Here is a 23,184-nt window from a genome sequence, read left to right as displayed (position 1 = left end):
CAGAAAGATCCCCTGGGGAAGGAAATGGGAACCCATGGACAGAGGAGCCTGGTGGACTACAGGCTATGGGGTCACAACAGTCGTACACCACTTAGTGACTGAACCAGCACCACCATACATGTATCCGCTCTTTTTAGATTCTGTTCTCATATAGGTCATTACAGAGTATGGAGTAGAGTTCCCTGTGCCATACTCTATGTGCTTGAAGTGACGTGACGTGATGCGAAAGTCACTCAGTTGTGTCCAGCTCTTTGCGATCCCATGGACTGTAACCTGCCAGGCTCCTCTGTCCATGGAATTCTCTGGGCAAGAATACTGGAGTGGGTAACTGTTCCCTTCTCCAGGAGATCTCCTCGACCCAGGGTCTCCTGCATCGCAGGCGGATTCTTTACCCGCTGAGCTACCAGAGAAGTGCACAGTAGGTCCTTGAGTTTTCTGTTTTACATATAGTAGTGTGTATATGTCGATTCCAATCTCCCAATTTGTACCTCCCCACCTCACCCCATTGGTCACCGTAAGTTTGTTTTCTGTATCTGTTTTGTAAATAAGTTCTTTTGTGCCATTTTTTTTTTAGATTCCACATATAAGCAGTTTCACTTGCTCTGACTTTTCAGGTCTTCAGCCACTGTATCAGAAGCAGCTGCATTCCAGCTGCACTGTCCACCCTCTTCTACATTCACTGTACACCCCATTTCATTTTTCTTTTTCTTCCCTCCTTCAGCTGTTATAAGTCAGGGCTGTATAACTGCTTACACCTACCTATCCAATAAAAAAAAAAAAAACCTGGTGAGAGATGAACATTTTTCTAAAGAAGCACCATGACCTGGATATTATATGGATTGTCTTATTGATTTTGTGATTATTTTAAAAGACTAATATTGTTAATTTCCCCAGATATTGATGAATGCATCCAGAATGGGGTTCTTTGTAAGAATGGTCGATGTGTGAACACAGATGGAAGTTTCCAGTGCATTTGCAATGCTGGCTTTGAATTAACTACAGATGGAAAAAACTGCGTTGGTATGGAAAGTGCCTGCTCCCTTGCAAAAGATTTTTTAAGGGATATATACACTTTTATTTAGAACCATATAGACTATTTCCATGAAAGCTTGTATAGCACATATATGAGAGTCGTTCAGATGACTTAGGTAAAATATAAATACATTTAACAAAAGACTGTTAAAGTGAAGGGACAGAATTTTTGGAAATATAATAAATGAAGAGTTCATTGCTTCTGGAAATTTCTTGTGTGGCATACGTTTAAAGTAACAATTATTCTTTGTAATTTTTAGCACCTACTGTATTTTGACTGTTGGGGTTACAGCACTGATAACACAGAAAAGACCCACCTCCAGTCTAGGGAAGCACAAAAACATTTGATGTATGCGATAATCAAATCTCCAAATTTGTGGTCCTGGTCTAGCCTTGTAGTAAACACCAATACGCCACAGAAATATTCTATTTGCACAGAAGCACATATTTCACCCACTAATCAAAGTCCAGATCATTTCATGCACAGTGAGCTTTCTCGTTGCTTTATTCTCTCATACAATGTAAACATCCAATGAAAGAAATAGTAACTTTTTGTTAATCAAAATAAAACTCTATTCATGTGATTCTAATAGAAACTACACACAAAATTTCCTTAATGCTTTTCCTCTATGTCCCTTACACTAAAGGTCCTTCACATTTTCCACACTATTTGCTCTCACTCGGTTGGCATTCATAAGAAAAAAAAAAGTCTGTGACCACTTGGCTCATTTATGGAGTAGAATATGCCTGGCAGTTGTTTGTAGGAAGAGGGGGAACTGGTTTCCTCGAGGCCAGTTGTGTAAGTCACTCTCTCCTTCTGTAGACCATGATGAGTGTACAACCACCAACATGTGTTTGAATGGGATGTGCATTAATGAAGATGGCAGCTTCAAGTGCATCTGCAAACCAGGATTTATCTTGGCTCCAAATGGGCGTTACTGCACTGGTATGTATGGCTCTGAGATAGGAAAGTAACCATGATTGAAACCATCTTTTTTATCTGAATGAATCATGCAAGAATTACTTCAGTTTCTTCATGTGGATTTTGTATTATTCACATCTCTTGGTAATTCAGTACGGCAGGTGTCTAAAGCTTCCTAGAAAAACATACTTTGTGGTCTGTGGAACACCAGTGTCTTTACAAAAATAATAATGGCATAGGAAGAATTAAGGGAATGACAGATTGGTTCTAGCAAATCTGGAAAAGACAATGAAGAAATAAGTTCTCTCAACTTTTTACATAAAAAAAGAGGAAGAAAAATATTGTACTCAGAACTAGATTTTCCACCGTCGTGCATTACTGGTTTTGCATTATAACTTTTCCATAAGCTAATTCACATATCATCTGTTACCATATCCATATCTAAAAGCCTTATATTGATTTCATGAAGGAGTAATTCGAATATTTCTAGCAACTGTTTTGTTTATAAAACCATTTTGAAGCCCAAGCTCTAGTGGTAACTTTACTAAGCAAAAGATAACTCTTGGAAATAAGTAAGACTACATTATGTTTATATTCACAGTTGGAATTTAATAAGATGGAACAAATTTTGTAGTTCTACTAAAAAAATAAGTTTTATTCCAGTTTCCTCCTTTTGGACAGAATAAGCTCCATGAATACTTCCTGCCTTCAGTCGCACAAATTGATCTGAATAGCAAATAATACTCATACCCAAACCCTATAATGTCAGTGAAATTCCAGGGACAGTGGACAGAGAAAAATCAAGACTGATTCTTGTATTTCTGAATGAAAGTAGTTTCTTGACTATTCATGAAAAGGAAGTTCACTATTAAATAGAAATATTGTAGCTTTGCTGATTGAACTCAGGACTGGAATGTCATCTCAAGGTTAGCTAACTTAGATTAATCATAGGATATGAGATTAGCATTCTGTTCCAGTGTGTAGCATTACATTACAGCTTGTAACTTTTTCAGCATTTCTAACTTAAATATACATAAAAAGATGACCTCAATCTCACCAGTTCCTGCTTTATTGAAACTTTTATTAATTTTTTATTACAAATGCTGTAATCCATAAATTTTGAAATGCTCATGATTTGGCAGCTCTGTGTTTTGAAGGCTGTTCCCCTTTACAGGGAAGCCATTTAATGGTGGGTTACATTTCATAAATTTAAGCACTTTGAAAATTACAAGAGACTTCAAATTATTTTGTTACTGTGAACTGACTGAATTAATATTAAAACAGCATCTTGGAATTTTATGTATGTGTAAATGAAAGCTAGTTTAAAACATTTACCTTGGTTTTAAGAATTTGTTTCACTTAACTAATTTGAGTTGAACATCATTTAATATTAAACAGAATTGCCAAATAAATAATGAAAAATGAATTTGTCATACTCTTCTAATGGGTAAAACGATCTACTTTCACTCAATCTTTCTGAAAATGTGTTTGAAAGAGTTGCATTTGTATAAAAGATTTTTTGTCACATCTGTGTATTCTTGCACAAGTTATAAAATTGAAAACCAAATGTTGATGGTGTACAGTGGTGGCAACAGGTCAACTCTGTAATAAAGTTACAGTAATGGCCTGGCTTGTGTTCCCCTCTCTGGGCAGATGTTGATGAGTGCCAGACCCCAGGAATCTGCATGAATGGGCATTGCATCAACAATGAAGGGTCCTTCCGCTGTGACTGTCCCCCAGGTCTGGCTGTGGGTGTGGACGGACGCGTGTGTGTTGGTAAGTGAAACATTCTGTAATGGCCCCAATGACCGAATGATTTTTGAAAACGGGATAAAGGTGTATCTATACAATAGAATAATATTCAGCCATAAAAAGGAACAAACGAAATACTAACACACATGAAAGCATGGGTAAGCTTGAAACATCGTGCTAAGTGAAAGAAGCCACACACGTTTCATTTCCACATGAAATGTCTGTGAAGGTCTAATTTGTAGAGACTGAGCAGATGAGTGGTTGCTCAGAGCAGAGAGTTTGAGGGTGGTGGGAGAAGAAGGTGATTGTTAAAGGTGTTTATGAGATGATGAAATGTTCTGATATCAGCTAGAATAACGATTGTCCAACTCTATGAATGTGCTAAAAGCTATTGAATTTATTTACTTTAAGTGGGTGCATTCTTTGTATGTGAATTATATCTCAATAAGGCACCTTTTAAAAAGGGACAAAGAGCCCAACTAGCTCCCTTCAGTAGCCTCTGATGAGATAGAAATGCTAGAGAAGGAAAAAAAATTGTTCTTTACCAGTGTCCTTTGTATTGTTAGATAACCATGTCTCTCTGGCGGCTCTGACAGTATAGAATCTGCCTGTAATGCAGGAGTCCCAGGTTCAATCCCTGGGTCAGGAAGATCCCCTGGAGAAGGAAATGGCTACCCACTCCAGTATTCTTGCCTGGAGAATCCCATGGATAGAGGAGCCTGGCAGGCTATAATCCCTGGGGTCGCAAAGAGTTGGACACAAGTGAGAGACTAACACACTACATACAATGGACACATGCTTTATAATTAGTGAGACATGAAACAGGGATAGCAGTCGCATTTAAATAAACTCTTACTTTTATCCAAACAATATTTATTTTTGTCACCTGAGCTTTAACATTTTTAAAACATGTTCTGTGTGTTTTGCTCAGCAGGCAGGTTCTTCACTGTCTGAGCCACCAGGGAAGCCTTTTAAATTTTATTTTTATACAATCTTAACGGTTAATTTCATTTGCAGTTATTGCAGAATATTGGCTATATTCCTCATGCTGTGCAGTACATCCTTAAGCCTGTCTTACTCCCATAGTTTGTATCTCCCACTCTCCCATCCCTATGTTGCCCCTCCTCCCATCCCCACTGGTAACCACCAGATTGTTCTCTATATCTGTGAGTCTGCTGCTTTTCCCAAACAAAATTTTAAATGTAAATAATTTATATGTTAGAACTTCAACTTATATCAAAAGTTGGAAATGTTTCTAAATAGTTATTCAGTGCTGTGTAATGATAGAAACGAGGAAAGAGTATGCGAGAGAATGTATATTTTATTTGAAACCATTCATCATCCCTCTTGGGAATAATTCCTACTTTTGAGTGAGCAGGCATCAGCTTTCAAGAGGCAGGCAAAACGAAAATATCTTTGGCATTCAAAAACCCAACCATTATGTCCTAATGATATCAAGAGCAGAGGGAGTAGTTGTGAAAATACATTGAATGCCATATTCTCTCCAAAGCACTTCCATGAAAGTGAATTAGCCGTTGTGCACCATCTGTTTCTCAGGTCATAGAGTAAAAGACATACTCAGTGGTTTAAAAGTATTATTTGAGAGGAATGAAATTCTTTCTCAGACATAGCTGGTTATACTTTATTCTTAACCTATGGGAATCAAAACATTTGGATTCTGAAGGTTATGTAAAAAAAATGAAGAAGCAACAGCAGATGGAAATAACCTGTCCACTTAAAGTTTCATCCACTCCATCCAGGCTAGGATTTCTTTCAGCTTACACGATTGTCAGCACTTCATTCAGGACTATTTCAAATACAGCAACTAGAAGAATGTAGCTCCTTTCTGCTTAAAGGGCTAAAATATTTTCAGTTGCTTTTTTCCTTTATCTAAATGCTTTTGCTGAAATCTATGATTAGTTCAAAACCAGTTTTGGAGGGAGAAATGATTTTTCTTTTAAGCAACCGACCTATGAATAGTTGTTAGGAATTCAGTGTTCAAACACAAATATTCATTCTCTTGTCCACCTACAGAAAAAGCATTAGAATTTTTTGGGAATCCCTCTCCAGTTTTTCACAGTTGTAATTACTTAAACTTTTTAAAATTTAAACACCATTTGTTCTGTGTGTAAAATTATATAGCTATTCCTTTAACCTGCCAGATCTTCTGCCTTTTGAGATGCTTTTAGAGGCATTGATTGTTAAGGTTAGAGATGAATCATTACTGAGAATTATTATTAGAGTTAGCACTTTAATTTTAGATTTCATTTGTTTGTTCATTTTTGTTTACATATATACTGAGATGGAGTTTTTCATTTTCAGAAAATTAAACTTCTGTTGTAACCAGGATATTGAAGAAGCATGATTCACAGGATATGAACAAAAGGCAACTGTATTTTGTTTTTCTCAATCCTTTCAAAACATTTTTAATTATTCAGTGGGAGCAGTTTATCTAATAAGGAGGAAAACTTAGGTACCCCCAACTTTACAGTTTTTAGATGGCAGAAATTGATAAGACAGCTTGAGGCAATGAAAACAATCTGGATTTAGCAGTTAGAATGTCCAGTGATGTATAATAGTCAGTATTCTGAACGTGAAGGTATGACTTCCCTTCCCAAGCTCGCACCTTCATGAGCTTGGGATGTTTCTGACTCTGCCAGGGCAGTCAGAGCACAAGAGGGGAGGAAGGAAGGCAGAAGCGCTGGCACCCTGCTAGGGTTACTTCAGGATTCCTGGGCTTGACACACGTTCAAGCCAACTTCGTCCTTGTGAGTGATTTCATGAGGGTGTCCACGGCCTTGGCCCACCTGTGACAAGAGGCAGACCCTGCATTTTTCTCCTGGTGGCTGCTCCTGGCCCAACCCCAGGTCTTCGTGCCGTCCACTTTAGACAGACTGTCCCTGATGGTGTCTCGTCTCCTCTCTATGCATTCATTTTAGAGCCTCCAGTTAGTGTGGCCCTCATCTAATCCACAGGACATGCCACCCTTTGCCCTGTGAACTGAGTGAATAGAGGTTGCTCTTGCCTTTGTCCTTTGATTCTGCGGTAGGAATAGCAGCCACTCTCCTCTGTGTGCTACGGGTCCCTGACAGAGTTTGGTACAAATTCTTCAAGCTGTTCCCTGTGAAGCTCTTTTCTCTTGCCCAGGGGTGAAGATGGAAGCATGCCCAATTTGTAGTCTGGCTCTTGCTCCAAAAAAATCCTCCTCAAAAACTCTTGATTGCCTCTCTCTAAATTGTATCCTGGATATTGGGAGGGGTTTAAGAACCTGGCAACGAATTTTCCATTTCTAATTCCTTCAGGATGAAGTCTCAAAATTCACCTCGTTATATGTTATTTAGCACCATGAGATTTCAGCTCAAATTTCCTTTTTAACATCCTGTTATGTTAGCTTAAGAGTATTTCAGCATCTTCATGAACACTCTTTGACAGTTCTGTCAGCTAAAAGGTTAATTTTTGTTCTTTACTCTCGTTCTGCCTTAATACTAGTTGTGTGGCCTTAGGCAAGATACATTACCTCTCTGTGCATCCTTTCCTCACTGGTTGTTTTCGAGGATTAAATAGGTTAATATTAGATTTATTGGTATAAATCTTGAATGATGTCTGGCACATAACACATACCCAGTAAGTAAACTATTACAATTACTACTGGTTTGTTAAATCAGAATAGTAGTGTTACATTAAATGTTGTCTTAAGAGTTGCTGCTTTGAGCTATAAAGAAAAGTTGACCCTGAAAAATGAAGAATAAAGTAAAATTAGCATTTGTGTCCATACATACTTTACCTTTGGTAAATACAAAGGTAAAGTATGTTAATTATCTGAGAAAATCCTTCAGCAATTCCAGTCTTTAAGAAAGAAAAGACTTGGAGAAATTTGATAACACATGGAAAAGGCATAGCGTAGGATTTAAGTCTGATCACCAACCAAAGCATTCATGTGAGCTCGTTGTGATGGTACTGCTGGTATCGGTCCTGTCTACTGTGAATGTTGGCTTGGCTACACTGAAGAGAATAAAATGAACTAGAGTTCCAATCTGGGGTCTTTGAAAAGGGAAAACTCAACTGTTTTTATCAAAGGTAGAATGAGTATCATAGGCTTTTTATTGACTTGCTTCTAAAAATTGCCCCTGGCTTATGTTCTCAGCATGAAAACAGAAATAACTTTGACCATTCTGTGATGCCTTTTGAGATAAGGGGTACCATCCCAAGAACTCACAAAAATCTTATTGCAAGTCATGAATTATGTTGTATTTGCAAGTATCCATCATTGTGTTGAGTCCTATACTTGTGTGTAACTCAGAGCTGACCCTCCCAAACGAGGTCATAGCAGAGGCAGAAAGGAACAGCACTTCTACTCCCCAGGGTCAGTGTGGGAAAACCTCTTCCATTTGAGCATACACACATCTCTGCTTCATGCAGCCACACATCCATCTCATTGTTTTAACCAGAAAAAACACCAGATCATAGGACATAAGTACTTCGCATAGCAAGCAGATAAATTATTTCTAACAAGTTATTAATAATTATAAATATTTATAAACAATGGTTATCTCTTTGATGGAATTACCATATAATAGACTGCTTAAAACTCTGCTCTGGCCTGTATGATGATCTGAGTTTGTTTTTTTTTTAATAGTTACCATTTACCATCTCATAAAGTTGTCCTGTATTTTATGAGAATTTACATGAGCACAGTAACCAGGTTATGTGTCTTCAGGATATAATCTGACATAGTAGAAAGAAGAATTGCTTTGGAGGTCATACAAGCCTGTGTCTGAATTTCAGCTCAGGCAGTGGATAGTCTAGGCCTTGGAGGTACTTACGTCATGCCTCTGAACCTCACCTTCCTCATCTACGAAAAGTGGATAATGATCACTACCCTATGGAGTTGAATGTTCAATGACATAATGTCTATAAAGCAACAGGCACAGCACCAAAGACACATAGTAGCAGTAATTATTTATAGAACTGGATTTGTTGAGAGTCAGAGATTAAAACATAGTCATAACGGAGTTTCCCTGGTGGCTCAGTGGTAAAGAAGCTGCCTGCCAATGCAGGAGACACGGGTTCGATCCCTGGTCCGTGAAGATCCCACATGCCCTGGAACAGCTAAGCACACACCGCGGCTCCTGAGCCTGTGCTCTGAAGCCCAGGAGCCTCAGCTGTTGAGCCTCGGTGCTGCAACTGCTGAAGCCCGAGCGCCCTAGAATCCGAGCTCCGCGTCTGCAAATGCGAAGCCCATGCATCACGACTAGAGTAGCCCCCACCCCCGATAACTAGAGAAAAGCCGACACAGCAGTGGAGACCCAGCATAGCCCAAAATAAAGAAAGAAATCATAGCTGCAGCAGTGAACTGGGGCTTGAAAAGACAGGCTTTCTATCTCAGAAATCTGAAGAGAGAAATTTCATCACCAACAGTGTCATCGCAAGATAGTCTAACTGCACAGCATTTCATTGTTCATAAGAACTTCTAAAATAGAAATAATATTAAGTATAGTCAGTGATTAGAGGTCTAAGTCTTGTTTATAGCTGTGGAAATATACCTGGGTCAATGAGGGGCCTGTGAGGATAAGCGGGATAATTGATGCTTGTGTAACGCGTAAAAATTATTGGAGAAAAAAATGGTTCGTATGCATTTATTCTTTCCTTCTCATAATAAACATCTGTTGATCTCCTAATGCTACGAGATGCTGAAGATACAAAGAAAGAGAGAAGTGGCAGATGCTATCCAGAGCTTCCCATATACTGGCCACTTAAGTTACAAGAAGCCTTCTGTTTTGAAATCTCTTTGTCTCTGTATCACTATCTCAAGTCATTGTTTTCTCCTCAGACACGCACATGCGTAGTACATGCTATGGTGGGATCAAGAAGGGTGTGTGTGTGCGGCCCTTCCCCGGCGCCGTGACCAAGTCTGAATGCTGCTGTGCCAATCCAGACTATGGTTTTGGAGAGCCCTGCCAGCCATGCCCTGCTAAAAACTCAGGTAGACACCTTTGCCAGTTCCATACCTGAAAAGCAATCTGTCTAAGCTAACATTAGATAGTGGGTCAAAGAGTACCTCGACTCTGAAGTGTTTTGTCTATCTTTAACAAAAGGAAAGAAATTCAAATCTGTGTTGATATGTGAGGCATATAGTAAGATCTGGCTTATATTTACTTAACGATCTCTAGGGAAAGAGAGCACATAGTGAATAGGAGAATTTATCTTATGATCCAATGATGACCGTTAAACCAGATTCTTTATGTGAATATGCTAGCCTCAAAGTCTTTCATCTCTCATCATTCTGAAGATAAATAGCATAAAATTTACTTACCATTTTCAAGGTTATGATAAGTTCATGAGAACCTGATTTTATTTATTTTTAATGTTCATGCAAAATGGTATTAGGATGCAGTCTATAGAAGTTTGGTCTATGAGGAATCTATCAGTAGTTCCAGAAAGTCATAAATTTCTTTCTGAATGTTACCATATGTTACAGGCACATTAAATGGTTTAATTTGACTATTCTGTGACTGGTTATTCATATTTTTATGAAAACTGTATTGAATTGTAAGTACAGCAGGGACTCAAACACAGTCTTTCTAATTTTTTTTCCCTTTAAAGTCGAGAAGAGTTGAAAATATAGGTAGGCAAATATATAAATTACAATTTAGTATGATTGCTGCCTTGAAAAGAAACCTAAGCAGCCAGGAGAGCACAAAGGAAGGAGCAGTTCCTGGGGAGACTGGGAAAGACTGCAAAGCAGGATGCATACTTACTTTGGTCTCAAAAAAAAAAAAATTAGAATTTCCTAGGTAGAAAATGGAAGAAATGCATTCTAGCAAAGGAAGTGGCTAGTAATTCTGTTAAAAAATACTAAATGGACTGCTCAAACCTTAGAAAGTCAGTTAGCATCCCTCTGGAAGAATTACTGAGTATGACATTTTTTTAAAAAAGGAGTTAATGAAGTATCTTAATATATCTAAGTGAATTATGCTTATTATGAAAGAATATGCATATTATTTAAGAAAGGAGTTAATGAAGTATCTTAATATATCTAAGTGAATTATGCTTATTATGAAAGAAGTATAAAAATTGATAGCTAGACCAGATAAAAGGATCAGTGAAATAAAATGAGTCTAGGAACAATTGTAAATATAAATGGGATTATAGAATACAATAAAGGTGACATTTTAGATCAGTAAGAACAAATTGAACTAAAAGTAATGAATATTGTTGATAAATATTGGAAAAAATATGAAGGTAGCTCCCTATATTAAATGTTGCAAAATAACTTTTTTGTAGAAGATGCAAACTCTTTGTTATCTTGTAATGATAAAGGACTCTCAAAACAGGCCCCAAAGACTAAAATACATGTATGAATTAGAAAAATATTTTCCTTAATTTATAAGGAATTTACATTAATCAATAGGCAAAGTTGAAATCCTCTGTAGAAAAAAGTATAGTGTGCACAAAACTTCACAAAGCAGAAGTGCAAGTGATAAGAGTGCCACGTGAAAGATGCCTAATCTGTTTAAAATTAAAAGAAAATTTTTAAAGTGTCATTTTTGTTTTATAGATTGGTAAAAATGATTGATTCTCCCCAGTATTGGGAAGGTTGTACCAATACACCGCGCTGAAAATGTAACCTGGGATCTTTTGGGAGAGGAACACTATCAAAAAGAAACATAAACTTTGAGCAGTTTAAGAGATTAACCTAGTGATATTTTGAAATTTGTATTATTTATTATATCAGTAATTGCCAAAAGTTGAACAAACCTAATTTCATCAATAAGAGATTGAATGAGTGTAATACATCCACATAACTGAGAAAAAATATTAATCTATTAAATGGGCTATTACATGAAATGTCTGTTTTAGAATACAGAGGGCCTAAGCCTACTCCCCGACTTATAACTCTGTGATCTGAGCATATTACTTCCCATCTCTATTCCAACTCTCTTGGCTATAAAAGAGGGAAAAAACAGGATCTAGTTAGTGGTATTGAGAGGATTAAATAAATTATTAGATTCAAAATGCTAGAACAGTATCAGGCATATCACATAGTAAATGCTATTTATTATATATGTTTCCTGTTATTATTGAGAGAAGAAAAAAAAGCTTAAAACCAATCTCTATAATACAATTTAGATTTTTTTTAAGTTTCCATAAGTAGAAAATGTTTGTAATATTTATCAATATATTAATGATATTTAAGGTGATAATCACATTTTTGGTTTGTTTGTTTTTTCTACTTTTTTATGCTTATCTCTGATTTTGGAACTCTTAAGATAATTATGTGCTAGAAAATTGTGATTTGTTTTCAATTTTAAGTTATTTCAGATAATTCTTTTTAATGATAGTTTTGGAGTCATGAAAGTGACTTGTGTATGAAACGGATATAATTTAGAGCTTTTGATTTCTCTGTGTGTTTTTATCTTACAGCTGAATTCCATGGCCTTTGTAGTAGTGGAGTAGGTATCACTGTGGATGGAAGAGGTAACTATTCAATTCTCAATCTTATAATAATTGTTGCATATCTTTATTATTATTATATTATAGATAGGATATAGTTATATTATAAAATATATCCATGTAATGTAGTAAGATGAATTTTCTTCTAGAAGAGTGGTTAAAAGCTAGATGATATTAAGCAGTATGTAGATATTCATTTTTATGCTTAGTAGATAAATAAATATGTGGTATTAAAAATGTCACTAACAAATTACAGCCATGATTTTATGGATACCTTGCTTAAGAAGAAGCTGCAGTTGGTTAAAAAAAAGGGAGTCAGTTTGAAGAAAAAATGTAAAATAATCACACTAACATAGTTTAAACAAAAATAATCTGTAAGAGGTATTTGATATGGATCTTTAAGAGATATTTGAGACATACTGCCCTAAAAATAAATCGACTATTTATGGCTAGGAATATACTAAAATGTTTCTATCCACCTATAAAAGTACAAAGTTTCAATGAAGTTTTCTTCTTTTAAATTTAGCACTATGATAAAATTCCAATATGGAATTTGAATATTAAGTACATATGTGTTTATACTTTTAAAAGTTCTCTTATATGTTAATATAGTATCTTTTGTTTTTTTAAATAAAACTGTAGGGTGCTATTCACCTTTAGTTTGCATAAATATTCCTCTACTTTCATATTTGATGAGACTTTAGACAAATTATAGATTAATTGACAGTAAACATCACATCTTTGCAAAGAACATCAGAAACAAGAGTGAAAAAGCAAACTTTTACAAAGTTGCTTCTCTCAAAAACCCAAATACTGGCATTTCTGGAGTATTTAAGGCTTCCTAAATTCTAGAAAACAATAGTTACTGTTGAAATTTGAGCATAGTGACCAAAATTTTGTTTTACACCATTTTTTATTCCCTTTCATCATTGCCTCCCCAGCAGAGCCAGCTGCCCCGTTGGAACTTAGTGGCTTCTCTTATAAGCACATCATTCCTCAAGTCCCACTTCCTATCGTGACAGAGAGTAGTCCTGCTCATGGCTTGTAAAACATTGTGTTCTCAAACATCCACATGTGAACTGACCTCTCCATCAATTTCAGCTTATCAACAAGGAGAAACATTTACTAAGTATCATATTGCTTAGTTGACTATAAAAAATGATAATAAAATAGAAATATTCCATGCCTTTGGAACCATAAAATTATATAGAAATCCTAATAAATCTTTGCCTTTTAATTAGATGGTTATAGTACCTATCAAATTGAGTTTTCCTTTGGGTTTTGAGCCAACAGCCTATAAATTTCTTTATTAATTTTATCATAAATGCCAGCACATTACATGGCTTAATTCTTTGAATTTCTGCCAGTTCCCTTCACTTTTCATTTTTACCAGGGAAGTGTCCCATATCTCTTGATTTTATTCTCACTCCTTATATTCATTTCCTTTCTCTTTCTGAACAACAGCAAATTGAAGGGTTGCAGGGTTAAACACTATGTGTTTTGAGTGATCTTTACTGGACATACATGTATCAACAGACAGTGAGTGACTGTGAGCATTAAACTTTGAACATTTAATGCAGATATCAATGAGTGTGCTCTGGATCCTGATATATGTGCCAATGGAATTTGTGAAAATCTACGTGGTAGTTACCGGTGTAATTGCAACAGTGGCTATGAACCAGATGCCTCGGGAAGAAATTGTGTTGGTAAGTTATTGGTTTTATTATGCAGGAGCCTTTTGTGTAGTTTAATCCCATGGATCATAGGAATCAAACTATAAATAAGTACGTGAACCTAGAGGTCTTACAGTTTCTCTTGTTTCCTTTTTAGTATAGGGATATAAAAATATTGGAATCAAATACTGTTAAATAGTAACAGACTTTTTAGTGCACAATTTAGTATTAATATTTAAATTAGGTTTTTTCCTCAGATGAATGGACATATAGTCAATTACTGGCCTGTTTTATCTGCATCTATCTTAATCCTATAATACTTTATTAGGAAATGGGATTCAAAAATTTACAAGGTGGTATGTATGGATAATATACTGCATTAAGAAAATTAAATATTACAGGTTGACTTGGAAAGAAATAGTCAATTGCTATAACATAAATATGATGAGATGGATATTTCCTTTTGTAAATTTATAAGGAAATGTTTGAAAAACCTCAAGTGCATAGTTCTTATATTCAAGAATTTGTGAAAAATCTAGATTTTTTCCGGCAGAGCACTTGAGTCCACTTTTATAAAATGAATGTTAATCGATCCTTCATTATATATAATAATTTTTACATCTACCACTAATGATTCAAATACAAGTCTTGATGATTATGATTAGAAAGAAATATATTTTTCCATGTTTATGGTTTTGAGTTTTATTACTGATATATGTTACTATATATCCATCTCACCTTGGGTTGAAGATACACATATAATGATGTATAAATTTATATTAAATATCATGCACTTACAATAGATTTTGATACCTACTGGCAAGGGCCCCAGCCAGAGATTGCTGGACACTTAAAAACTATGCAAACCATCTAGTTTTTATTCCCTAAAAGCAAAGTCACTTCCAGGATAGCATCTAAGTACAGCTGAGCTCATGGGTACCCTACTGAAAACAAGGAAATTCAGTGAACATTCATACACTGAACACAGTTCATGGCAATGCTCAACTCTTTAAAGTAGGTACATACATAATTTTAATAAAATTAAAACTAGATTTTGAAAATAAAAAAACAAGTTTCTATTTTAGTTTTCTTAGGTGTGCCCTAACAAAGTACCCAAAATGGGGTTACTTAAAACAATGGGAATCAATGTTATAGTTTGGGAGTCAAAAGTGCAAAATCGAGGTGTCAGTGGGACCATGCTCTCTCTAGGGGAAAATCCTTTCTTTCCTCTTCTAGGGGAGAGGGGCTCGGTGGGAGAACCTTCTTTTCCTTTTCCAGGCTCGGGTGTTTGCAGGCAGTCTTCAGCATGGCTCTGTTTTTAGATGCGTTACTCTAGCCACATGTCTGTCTTTCCCCTGTGCATCTTCACATCAGCTTCCCTCTGTATGTGTCTGTCCCTGGGTCATAATTGCCCCTTTATTGCAGTCGTTGGTGTCCATATCTATACGGGAATACAACCTACCCAAAGGATCTTATTTTAGTTTGATTACTCTACTTAATAATCCTATTTCTAAATTAGGTCACATTCTGAAGTACTGGGGGTTAGGGATTCAAAATATTTTTGAGAGACACATTTCAACCCACAGCATGTATCAATGGATAAATAAACTGTGATTTGGCCTCTTGATAAAGTGTATAATCTTGGGGGAGACTATAATGATGCTTATAATGTAATACTGCTGCAGGTCAACAAGTAAATGGAGAACAAAGTAGTAATGTGCCTTTTCCAAAGCATTAACACACATCCCAAGGACTTTAGAACATTTTAAAAGGAGGCACAAGATTGTTCCATTTGAGTGAAATGTATTTTGCTTAGGGCCAAGGAATGTGCTTTGGGTACAAAGAGACAGAGTAAGGTATGGGATGAGGAAGAAAAACAAATAACGAAATTAAAACATTTTGAACACTGTACTGTTCGTTTCTCTGTGTGTGCCTCCTGTCTTCCAATGGTGGCTTCCAGACATTGATGAGTGCCTAGTAAACAGACTGCTGTGTGACAATGGTCTGTGCCGAAACACACCTGGGAGCTACAGCTGCACCTGCCCGCCTGGCTATGTGTTCAGGACTGAGACAGAGACGTGTGAAGGTGAGAGCCACTTTTCTTCATTGTGAGTAGTAAGCATCTTAATATGCATGAACCTCAAGTACATTATGAAGCAATAGAGCAAAAAGAATGTTGTTTGACCATGTTTTAAATTTTACAATCTCAGCTAATCTGCCAGTTTTAGAAATAGCATGTATCTAGCCCAGTTTATAAATACCATCAGTTTTGTCCCATTCAGAAGAAATATCAACACACATTTTGAAGTTAATGAAAATAAGTAAAAGAAGTCAGTTTGTTTCACTTGCTGATAAAATATCAGATTTTTGTTTGGTTTTCCCTTTTTAAAACCAATGTAACACATTACCCTAGGAGAACCTGAACTCACAACAAAGTCACCTCTTAGGCATTTTATTTATGAAATGATTGATAGACCTCAGAGGTTGGCCCAGAAAATAGGCCAACCTATACTTGAGGCCTGAGTAAAAATGGTCACCTAAATGAAATTTATAGTCCAAGAAAATTGTCCTTTCCCTGTGAAAATTTAAGTTATGACTTGGATTTAAGGATCATGAATTGCTGTTTAAAAAACCTTCCTTTTCTTTTAAGCTTATTTTTCTGCAGTGGAAGTTATATGAATAAGTTAAATGCTTCAGAAAGGCCCCATCTTCAGTGAGATACTAGCTAAGCTATGAGTATCTTCAATTCTATTCCTGTTCCTTGATCAAAGTACTGTGTATTTCAGGATAATTTGCTGTATGACTACTGGTCTGTTCCTTTTCAGTTGCGCTGTGTGGGCCTACAGAAGTATCCCATGACATTCTCAAATCCAATAACTACTTCTGAATAGTAACTTAAAAAAAAGAAGATTTCATCTTTAGTTATTTGGAATAGCCCTTTTTTATCTATTAAAGTATTTGTTTCCTGGTAACTTCATAGCCAAGGAAACTGCAATAGTAATATTATGCAAAAAGTTGTTAACATTCTCTTTTTCTATTGTTTAACTTCAAAGCATTCTTATGGACAGAAACAAATTAGGACTCAAACAAGATCCCAAAGTACAGACTCAGCTGAAGTCAATGAAATGCAATTACAAAGTGCAATTCTGAGTTTGGATTGAATTTGAGGGACCAGTGAAAAACAGTAATTAGCCTGAAGAGAGACAAAAGGAAAGAAAAATGAAAACCTCAGTATAAAATGCAGTTTTTCTAAACTTAGTTCGGATAACTGTTGAGTTCCCCTCCTGTCCACACCTTTTTCAGGAGCTCCTCAAAGGGAAGCATACTTTCCATTCCTGACTAAAGTACTTGAAGATTCATTCATCTTGTCCATAGATGAACAGAGACATCTGTTAGTATTTTTTTTCTCTTAGTATCTTTCTTCATTAGTCCAAGCTTCCCAAGTGTATGCATCCAGAGTTTTTGTCTTTTAGCATCCTTAGCCACTCCTTGGGCTTCTCCAATGGCTTAGGGGTAAAGAATCTGCCTGCAATACAAGAGATGCAGGAAATACAGGTTATTCCTGGGTCAGGAAGATCCCCTGGAGTAGGAAGTGGCAAACCACTCCAGTACGTTAGCCTAAAAAATCCTATGGACATAGGGGCCTGGCAGGATGCAATCCGAAGGTTTGCAAAGAGTAGGACGTGACTGAACGTGAGCCCCCTCCCCTCAACACCTTTTATCCTTCAGAATTGCCATGAGAAATGCTTTTTGTGAAAGAAAAAGAATTCCACACCATGAGTTTACTCCGTGAGTTTTTTGGGAGGGTAGGAGAAGGGATTTCAGCAATTGTGTTGCCTTTTGTTTTTATTCTTGACTTTCTGCACCTCCTTCCCACTGCCCTTTTTCAGTTTTATCTATTGCCTATCGGGGTTATCTATTGTTAAATATCAGGAAGCTCTGAAAGCAATAATAACTTAGGATATCATCTTCATTTAACTGAGAAGCTGATGACTATGAGAACTGGTTTCCCTGTCCAGTGATAGTACCCTTTTGTGCCATTGTAGGGGAGACACAACAGGGAGCTATATGGGTGGTGTCTGATTCCGTTTGGTCAGTTTGGTTTGAATACCAGATTGTCAATATTTATAGCATATTACTTCCATTTTGACAAGTAAGATGAACTTGAAGCATACTAAGAGGTGAAATATCAAAGCATAAATAAAAGGGATTCACCTACTTAGGTGATAAAGTGAAGAGTGGTGTTTAATAGTATGGCATTGCTATGTTTAATCACTCAGTTGCGTCCGATTCTTTGTGACCCCATGGACTGTAGCCCTGCAGGCTCCTCTGTCCATGGGGATTTTCCAAGTAAGAATACTGGAGTGGGTTGCCATGCCCTCCTTCAGAGGAATCTTCCCAAACCAGGGATCAAACCCAAGTCTCCCACTCTGCAGGCAGATTCTTTACCATCTGAGCTACCAGGGAAGCCCAAGAATACTGGAGTGGGTAGCCTATCCCTTCTTCAGGGGATTTTCCCAACCCAGGAATCAAACTGGGGTCTCCTGTGTTGCAGGTGGATTCTGTACCAGCTGAGCCACCAGGGAAGCACCAGTATGACATTAGATGATTACATAAGTATTAATGCATAGTAATACCAATTCAAGAAGCAGTGATGGTTTAAAAGCATGGTCTTTTATTTATTTTGCCAAAGAATAATTGTTCCTGATAAACTAGCCTTTTCTTTAATATGAAATATGTTTTATATCTGACATTTGTAAGAAAGAAGTTCATGTTATGTAAATAAAAGAGAAACGATAGAGAAATATTCGGGTTCTAATCTTATGACATTGGTGGAAATAAAAATGATTTACTGTGAAAAACTTAACCAGATAAGTGTTATTTCTATGCTTTCATCCTACTATTAAGTTATTTGCATTTTATTAAGTGTTTTGCAAAAAAGAAATAGACCTGAAGGCCATGGAAATCTTTTTCCCTTGGGTGTCCTCCTTATTTCCAGCCTTGCATTCACACGATAAATTTGTGTGCCTGAAGCAGTTCTCTGCATGCTATTCTTTCTAAACTAATTTCCAAAGACTAGGCAGGGAGTTATTAGCCAATTCATTGTCAATTCTAGCTTTCTTTATATAATTTGCTATATGCACTAATTTTACTTGTCATTCATGTTTTCAAGTCTATTTTAAGTATGTATTAAAAAGCAGTAATCAAGTTTCTCTGATAATTCAAACCAAAGTTACAAAAATTTATTTTACTTTTTTTGTTTGAGAGTCTGTGAAAGTTAAAATTTTTACAGCAAGCGCTGTGGTTTAGATTGTGTTTCCAGTGACATAACTAGTTAAATGTAAACCAGATGTGCTTTGAAGTTTATTTCCAGGAATGTACAGTGAACTGTTTCAGTTCCTGGTTCCATGACATTTATAACATAAAAACAGTGTATTTAAAGAAAAATTAAACAGTTGATATCTGTAGCTGTCATTGCATGTGTTTATAGCTTTTGAGTTCATAATTGCTTAATATAAAGTCAGGATTTTGCACATTGATGAAATTGACATTTTTCCTTTGGGGAAGGTTCTTAACAGATTAAATTAATAGGTGATATATAGTCTGTCTTCAGATTAAGTATCTGCTGCTTTTTTGGCTATCTGATTTGTTTTTACATTGTGGTTTTTTTTTTTTTTTAATTTAGTACTCTGGAGTAGATGTTTTCATTCCAAATCTGTGCTGTATTTACAAAACCTGCTCTTATATTTTTAGGAGGCTTTCTTGCAACAAAGGACCTGAAATAAAGATGCATTTGTATTTCTTAAAAACAATTTCTACATCAAGAATCCATTAAATACCTGGGTATTTATTTGGTAGTTTTGAAACAGCAAAGAGGAAACATAACTGTTTTCCACATGGATTTTTAAGTTTGCATTTCAAGTCTACAGACTTGAAAATTAGCAATGAGCCCTTCCTTTTCAGAACCAATTTAGTTTATATTTAACTTGAGATGTTCAAGAGTAAACGTTATGGTCTTCTAGTTATTTGCATGTTTTCCTCAGTATAATATTCCTATTTAATTCAAAGAGGTGTTTAGAAAAAAATAATAAATACTATGGTGAATTCAGAAACGGTAGTGTTCAACAAAAGGGTGTCTTAAAGTACGTTGACCTGTTTCAGATAATTAACCAGTTATAGAAAAAAATCTGAATATCTTTTCCTTAAATTGAGTGGTTTAATTTATACTTAAAGTCAGTCTTTGATATTGTTTTTAGTAGTTTAGTTAAATCTTGTATTTATTTTTGATTAACTTGTGTTAAACTATTTAACTTTATTGGTTTAACGTCTTGTTTAGTCACTACTTGAGAATATAGGCTTACTCTAATTCCATCATACTTCTGACCATCGACAGGAATTGTTTAGATTATGATATGCAATTTGACTTCAGACTCAAATCAATGATAGTAAAAATCTATTTGATACAATTAAAAGTTTATTTTTCCTCTTTTTTTTTTTATTTTAACACAATCAGTTGTGCCCTAAAATGTCTCACACTAGAACTTACCTGGTGGTCCAGTGGTTAAGAACTCATTGCCTTGCAATGCAGGGGATGTGAGTTCCATCCCAAGTTGGGGAACTAAGTTCTCACATGCAACATGAACTTAAGACCCAATGCAGCCAAATAAATAAATAAATATTTTTTGAAATGTCTCAAACCAAACATGGAAATGTGAACAGAAATGTGGATAAGGGCTGGAAGAGAAGGCTATACCTGGTGTTAAAGTTTCATCCCTTATTTTCTGATTTGTAGCCAGGAGTTTGGAATTAAAACCAGGATTGTGATGTGTTGTCTCTACTATAGGCTTTTTAAATTCTTCCAAAACCTCATGGAATCACCAATGACAGAAACAGTCATCTTTGTGCACAGCACTCATTGCACCTAGGAATATGTTGCTTTCATGGAATCAGGATTCGAATTTCCCACAGGAAAATTATATCTCATTACCAGAGAAAATTAATCCAATTTATGAAAAGTTGTAGTGAAACAGTAAAGATACTGAACCCTTTCAAAACAGGCTGATTCCTGTAGTCCTGCTGAGTCGCCCAGCTGTGCACATGTGTATCCACACTGTAAAATGCACGTCTCCATTCCCCATTCACTTTATGCCTCATAGATCCATATTAAAATTACAAGAGCCAAGTTTACCAGACGTTCTGGCATAGCGTGGCTTGTTGGAATAATATTTTCCAGAAACACATGGCAGCTCTAACAGAATCTTTTCCTTCTGGATTGTAGATATAAATGAATGTGAAAGCAACCCATGTGTCAATGGGGCCTGCAGGAACAACCTTGGATCTTTCAATTGTGAATGTTCTCCTGGCAGCAAACTCAGCTCGACAGGATTGATCTGTATTGGTAAGATCTGTGCGTGGTGCCGATGTTTCAGTTTCACTCCAAAGATAAGCAGAGACGCCAGGACTTACTGTGGGTAAACAGTACATGATCACAGGAAGCTAATAATTTAGGAGTTGCTTCAGTTGTTTTCTCTTGTTATCCAGGTAGGAGCAAAACATGATAGTATAAACTAGACAGACTCTTAAATTTTGTTAGATTCGAGGAAGCATTCTTTTTGTGTAAGTATATATATATATGTTATACCATAAGTTATAAGCGTTTCCATACCACACACATATTTTTATTCATTCCCCAGGAATGCCTTAGGCAGCAATACAATCAAATCCTTACTGCATACTTTTTATAAACAACCTTCAATGGTAAACAAAAATGTGATCACATTTGGACTCACTTAACAGGACAAGAACTTGAAGAGTTGAAACTTTAAGCAAATAGAAAGAATTTGTTGGTTTTTAAAAAATTTCTTCTATCAATCATAACTTTATGAATGCCAAAGAATTCTTGCTTTGGAAAATCTCTAAGAGAGAAAGATTTGAAAACTTCCAGGACTAATGTTTCAATGTATCTCAAAACATAGAAGGTCATTTCTTGATGAAGGCGTGTGTGCGTGCTCAGTCACTCCAGTCGTGTCCGACTCTCTGCGACCCCATGGACCACGACCCGCCAAACTTCTCTGTCCATGGGATTCTCCAGGCAAGAATACTGGAGTGGGTTGCCATTTCCTTCTCCAGTGATAAAGTATGAAGTGAGTGAAGTGAAGTCACTCAGTCGTGTCCGACTCTCCGCAACCCCATGGACTGTAGCCTACCAGGCTCCTCCCTCCATGGGATTCTCCAGGCAAGAGTACTAGAGTGGGGTGCCATTTCCTTCTCCATTGATAAAAGGCAGTAGGCCATAAATAAAATGAAATAGTCAGATCTATTATAACATTACTATCAGCAACTCTTCAGTTTATGTAAGAGAAAAAACCGATCTCAGTTCTTTCCAGCTTCTAGTGTCTAAGGCTACACTGACTAGATAAACGTACTTCACGTTTTCACCTAGTATCCACTTTTGGTGGTGGTTGAGTTGCTAGGTCGTGTCCGACTCTTGAGACCCTATGGACTATAGCCTTCCAGGATCCTCTGTCCGTGGGATCTCAAAGTGAACTAAATATATATTTCCAAATAGTTAGGGAGGTGTTACAGTTTTACATAGTGCCAAATAAATTGGCAGTTTTTGTTTGTTATCTATTCAATATGAATTTTCAGTTTAGTGTTTGCCAAAGACAATAGTATTTTCCATATTATATCTGATACTAACAGTATTTAGCTGGATACTTAGAGTACTTGTTTGTCACAGGAAGGAGAAATGATGAAGTCCAAAGTTTCAATGAAAACCTTCCCTTTGGAAATGCCAGCACTCAATTTCCCAATGAGGTACAGCTGGTGAAATTTGAGCCTTGCTCTGCTCTCCATACTAGAAAATAGGCTGCCATCTGCCTAGGGCATTGCTTTTTTTCTCACAGAATTCCTGGTTGGGGGTGGAGGGCGGTACATATGGATTGGATCTGGTAAGGCAGAAATATTTTTGCTAAGCCACAGTTTCCAACTGAGATAAAATCATTTTATTATGCAAAGGAAATAAACTCAGCATTAGTCAATTAATGTCTCAGAAAACTAAATCTGTATGCCACTTGGGCGTCAAAGATACCTTAAGAGTTTTTGCTTCATCATAAACACTTCTGGGATTTTTGGCCTCTTACTCTTGTAGTTAATTATTAATGAATAAAAAAACAAAGACATTTTATTTCCAAGTTATTATGTTGGACACCTAAACCCCACAATATTTTTCTAAGCCAGTGTATTATGTGTGTTCATTCATTGTGATAAGATTTGAGTATCTCAGCCAAAAGCTGCTCAGAAAGAAATGTACTTAATATATTTACATTTTAGACATTATTTTATCGCTTT

The 23,184-nt window shown here is 36.2% G+C and overlaps 1 protein-coding gene across 1 annotated transcript in view; it reads left to right on the top strand.

Moving 5' to 3' along the window:
- FBN2 (fibrillin 2) overlaps positions 1–23,184 on the top strand; it is a 226,314-nt gene that overhangs the window by 127,225 nt on the left and 75,905 nt on the right. The window contains exons 13-20 of the mRNA XM_018050706.1: positions 895–1,020; positions 1,856–1,978; positions 3,608–3,730; positions 9,537–9,689; positions 12,131–12,184; positions 13,741–13,866; positions 15,794–15,919; positions 21,113–21,232. Coding sequence (XP_017906195.1) covers positions 895–1,020; positions 1,856–1,978; positions 3,608–3,730; positions 9,537–9,689; positions 12,131–12,184; positions 13,741–13,866; positions 15,794–15,919; positions 21,113–21,232 — 951 coding nt within the window. The remainder of the gene's footprint in view (positions 1–894; positions 1,021–1,855; positions 1,979–3,607; positions 3,731–9,536; positions 9,690–12,130; positions 12,185–13,740; positions 13,867–15,793; positions 15,920–21,112; positions 21,233–23,184) is intronic.

Source organism: Capra hircus, chromosome 7 (genome assembly GCF_001704415.2).
Source record: "Capra hircus breed San Clemente chromosome 7, ASM170441v1, whole genome shotgun sequence".
NCBI lineage: Eukaryota > Metazoa > Chordata > Mammalia > Artiodactyla > Bovidae > Capra > Capra hircus.
The sequence above is the reverse complement of the archived record's forward strand: the minus strand, read 5'-3'. Positions and strand labels throughout refer to the sequence as shown.